We start from the raw sequence: 4,964 nt of genomic DNA, 5'->3' as shown, positions 1-4,964 counted from the left end.
TGAGTGAGTGAGTGTGAGTGTGTGTGTGTGTGGTAGGGGGGTTGAGTGAGTGAGTGTGAATGTGTGTGTGTGTGTATAGGGAGTTTGAGTGTGTGAGCGTTGGGGGAGTAGGGGGTTTGTATGTGGGAGGTAGGGGGTTTGAGTGTGTAGGGTTCAGAGGATAATCCCATGGAGTCAAATCTTTCCTACCTACGGATTCATCTCCCTGGCTATTCTATACTTATTATTTATTTGTTTATTTATTTGGTTTTTTTGAGACAGGGTTCCTCTGTAGCTTTGGAGCCTGTCCTGGAACCAGCTCTTGTAGACCAGTCTGGCCTTGAACCTACAGAGATCAGCCTGCCTCTGCCTCCTGAGTGCTGGGATTAAAGGCGTGCGCCACCACCGCCTGGCTATTTTATTTTATTTTGTTTTTATGTGTATGGGTATTTTGTCTGTATACATATAGTCTGTGTACCACATGCATGCCTCCAATAGGAGGCCAGACGAGGGCATCAGATCCCCTGGGGCTATAGTTACTCTTTTAAGGCCCCATGTGGGTGCTGGAGATGGAACCTGGGTCCTCTGGAAGAGCGACAAATACTCTCAGCCAATGAACCATCTCTCCAGCCTCCTTTCTAATTATTTATTTTTATTTCATGTGCATTGGTGTTTTGCCTGCATGTCTGTCTGTGTGTGTGTGTCCGATCTTGGAGTTACAGACCATGTGAGCTGCCATGTGAGTGCTGGGAACTGAACCCTGGTCCTCTGGAAGAGTAGTCAGTGCTCTTATCTGCTAAGCCATCCCTTCAGCCTCCTCCCGCCCCCACCCCACTGCTATCCTTTAATGATTTTGTATATTATGTCCTTGACACGAGTGGAGACTCCTTGAGAAGGAAGCAGGCTTTCTGTGGTGTCCTCACACAAACTGTAGCGGCTGTCAGTTAAACCAGCTTCTGTAACAGTATGAACTATGACCTCATTGCCAAATGAAGTGCTGTTAATTGTCACCGCTGTTAGATTATACATATTTTATTAATTATAAATATATAAATATTAAAAATAAAACCATTAAAAATTTATAAGTTAAGACTTGGAGCTCCCACACAGCCAGTAATTCCTTTGCATGATCCTTTTTAGGCTTCCCAAGAAGTCTGTCAGTGTTGTGTGCGTGGACTCATTCACAGTGCAGTTTCTCTACAAAAGAAACGTTCATCGTGTGAGTACATCAGGTCTCCCTGTCAGGCCTGCATGTTCGGTCAAGCCGACTCTGGTGTCCTCCAAAACAATATTCAGACCAGGGCTTCCAGACTATCTCGGCCTGAGTTTGACTTTCATGAAGCCAGCAAGATCTGGCCTGCTTTTTGGTATGCGCTATGGTCACTACTGATCTGCCTTCCTGGCACCACAGCCTCTGGAGTGGTGTGTCACAGACAGGATGCTGGAGGGGGGAGCAGAACACGTAGGCTCAGACCTGGCTGTGCTGTCACTCGGCCTGGGAAGCAAGATGCCAGTCTTGCTGCCCTCCTACCCCTCCAGCAGGTGCATTTCAGAGTGGGACAGTGACGTAATAAGGAGTCTAGGAACCCTCTCCATGCTGATGCTGCAGTTTGGGTATCAGTGCCACCATCGTTTCGTAGCTTGGACCAGCCACCTTGCTCACTCCCTTAGGGACTGTGAGGTGGCAGTGCTGAGTTTATCCATCAGTGACTATCACCGTTATCCCTGTCCTGGCCGTGTGACAATGGCCCTTCATCGGGCTATCTTCTTCTCCACTTGCTTACCTGTCCCCCTCCACCCAGGGGCCAGTGTGAACAAGTATCACTTGGAGCACACCTGGGCTCCATCCTGACGGCAATTCTAGCTGCTTCCTTCCATCCCTGGGACCACATCCAAAGACTTGTATGAGCCTAGCTGCTAAACCTACTTTTTGTTTTGTTTTTGGAGACAGGGTTTCTCTGTGTAGCCCTTACTGTCCTGGAACTCACTCTGTAGATCAGTCTGGCCTCAAATTCAGAGATCTCCCTGCCTCTGCCTCCCTAGTGCTGGGATTAAAGGCGTGTGCCACCACCGCCTGGCTTAAGCCTGCTTCCCTAACTCTGATGCAGCCACATATAGAGAACACATACGTTTCATCCGGGCATTTGTCCGTTAATCTCATAGCCTGCTTCCTCACTTAATTCAAATATCTGCTCAGAGAATCAGCCCCCTCCCCAGCCACCCACTCTGTTTATCCCTATGTCTTTCTTCATAGCACGAACGCAACTGGGCATTGTCTGGCTGCTTATCTCTTCTAACCACTTCACTAGAACATTCCATGAGAGCCAAGAGCTCTCTGTCTGCTGGTCTTTCACGCTGTTCCCACAGCGCCAGGTCTTTTGTGAGCTGTTGTCCTGCCCTGCTTACCGGCGATGGAGACAGGCCGTGGATGTTCCTGATGAGTCTTTTCAGGTCTTTGAGAAGCCTGGGATTGTTTGCCAAGCACAGAGTCTCATGTGGGATATAGAACTTGTGAAGCACCTTGAAAGTCTTGCACATAAGTTCCCTCTCCGTGGTGTTCTGCCAAGGGAAATGATACAGGAAGCTGTTGGCTGCTTAGCTTGGAATTTGAGCGGGAGATTTTCCTACCCCAGGGGTGGGTCTGCTAAGCTCGGGATCTCTATGCAAGTATTTCTGCAGAATTTCCCAGGTTCTTTTCCATGGAGGGTTTCATTGAAAGGGTTCCTTCAGTAAAGTCACCCACCTAGGTCAATGGCAGAGTGTGGAGGACCCATCCACATCCTCAGTCCCCATCTTTCTACCCTGTGGGCTCTCCTGTCTGCCCAAGGTGCCCACATGAGCTCTTAGCCAGCTGTGGCTCTTGTTCCTCCATGGTCCTGGAGACCTCCATGTTTGCTGATGGCCAAATGCCTGCTGGGAGCACATGGCCCAACCCAAGGAGAAAGCAGTATCTGGACATGCTTATAGTCTCGATGAAGGGCTAAGGCATGTCCCCCAGAAAGCTAGAGATAGGAACCCAGTCGGTGGCCGGGAAGGGCTTCTAGGAGAGGGTGCCATTGTCCTGGGCCTTGGTTGGGGCTTCTGAGAGGAGCCTTTGTTTGTCATTGGTAGACATAAGAGCTCCCGGCTCTTCCCAAGGACTCGGGTCTCAGAAGACAGAAGGTACCAGTGGGAAACCTGGGGACAGGATGGGCTCTGTCTTCCCAGGCCTCAGGTTTCCTCTGGCTTCCCCTGAAGCTCGCACAGATCATGGAGAGTGTCAGCGTGAGTCAGTGTTTGTATCCCACTGAGAGAAACTGCCACTACCTATGCCATGATGTGTGCTCAACCCTGGCTACCCCGCAGCTTGCACCATGGTCTGACATCACCAGGAGCCTGGCAGTGACTCTCACGGCCCACTCTCAGCCCACTGAGCCAGGATGTACCCTGAGGACACCAGGCGATGCACTGCCCAGGCAGCTTCTAGCTGTTTTCACTTCTCACGGTTGCCTAATTTTTTCCTGACTATTATGGTATACTTAACAAAAATGAATTCACTTATCCCACTAGCCAAAGGTAACCCTTCTACTGGTAATTTTTGGGTAAATATCAGGAATGGGGATGAACTCAGTGGCAGGGTACTTGCCTAGTGTGTGTGAGGCCAGGTTCAGTCGCCAATATAGAAAAAGAAAATACCGGGGCTGGAGAGATGGCTCAGTGGTTAAGAGCATTGACTGCTCTTCCAGAGGTCCTGAGTTCAATTCCCAGCAACCATATGGTGGCTCACAACCACCGGTAATAAGATCTGGTGCCAACTTCTGTCTGCAGGGACACATGCAGGCAGACCATTGTATATATAATACATAAATAAATCCTTTAAAAAAAAAGAAAAAGAAAATACCAAATATCTTACTAGAGTCTTGTTGGGTTTGAGACAGGATCTCACTGTGCACTCCTGGCTAGCCTAGAACTCACAGAGATCCATCTGCCTCTTCCTCCTGTGCTGGGATTTAAAGGCATGCGCCACCACACCAGCTCATCAGTATGTAGTCTCTTATAACTAAATTCAAAATGGAAAGAGACTACGCAAGTGGGGGCAACTTCAAAAGAGCTGGTCTCAAAGGCGGCTTAGCCAGGGACCTTCGAGTTTTAGTTCCGTCGATTTTGCCACCAAAGATGACACACCACCCCACCTGCCTATTGTGTGTGTTTGCAGGAGAAAGTCCTGCCTGGCAGGTGTAGCTGCGGCTCAGGGAACACACGGTGACAGGCAGCCAGCCTTGCACCTCGCTCCTTACCACAAGTGAGTCTGTGGCTCACAAGAATGGCAGGAAACGGCTACCAAGGAGGCGTCTTCTGTGGCAGCAACTGTTTCAGGGTCCCCACCAGGTCTCCACCAGCCTTGGTTAGGCCCAAGAAAATCTAATCCTATCCCTATTGCTTTCCTTTATCTCTAGCTGGGCCCAGATCTAATCAGCCAGTGCTTTAGATGAGGTAACCCTTTAAAGCAAACAAGTGGGAAGGGAGGAGATGGCCCAGTGGCTAGAGAGCTTGCCTGGCAACTGTGAGGGCCCTGGTTGAGTCCTCAGAACCCATGCACTTTTTAAAAGACTGGATGTGGTAGTGTAGCTTAAGTCATCCCAGGGCTAGAGAGCCAGGGACAGGAGGATCCCTGAGGTTCAGGGGGCAGCCAGTCTAGCCTACTTGCCAAGCTCCAGGCCAATGAGAATCTGTCTTTTAAAAAATGAAAAAGCAACAATATAGAGGGTGCCACTACATGCATCCACATGCATATATGTGAACACACACACATGCTTGAATACACACACACCTTCCAAGCATCTCAAGGGCTTCTGTCTTTAATTTTATTTTGTAAAGAAGAAATACTCAGCAGGGCAGTGGTGGCACACACCTTTAATCCCAGCACTCGGGAGGCAGAGGCAGGCGGATCTCTGTGAGTTCAAGGCCAACCTGGTCTAGAAGAGCTAGTTTCAGGACAGGCACCA

General features: G+C 49.5%; 1 protein-coding gene across 1 annotated transcript in view; it reads right to left on the bottom strand.

Moving 5' to 3' along the window:
* Positions 1-1,065: 1,065 nt before the first annotated feature.
* Positions 1,066-4,964, bottom strand: part of Il4 (interleukin 4) — a 6,763-nt gene continuing 2,864 nt past the window's right edge. The window contains exons 3-4 of the mRNA XM_005350304.1: positions 2,386-2,538; positions 1,066-1,176 (exon numbers count right to left, since the gene is read on the bottom strand). Coding sequence (XP_005350361.1) covers positions 1,066-1,176; positions 2,386-2,538 — 264 coding nt within the window. The remainder of the gene's footprint in view (positions 1,177-2,385; positions 2,539-4,964) is intronic.

Source organism: Microtus ochrogaster, chromosome 7 (assembly GCF_000317375.1).
Source record: "Microtus ochrogaster isolate Prairie Vole_2 chromosome 7, MicOch1.0, whole genome shotgun sequence".
NCBI classification, from domain to species: Eukaryota; Metazoa; Chordata; class Mammalia; order Rodentia; family Cricetidae; genus Microtus; species Microtus ochrogaster.
This window is presented reverse-complemented; position numbering and strand designations above follow the sequence as displayed.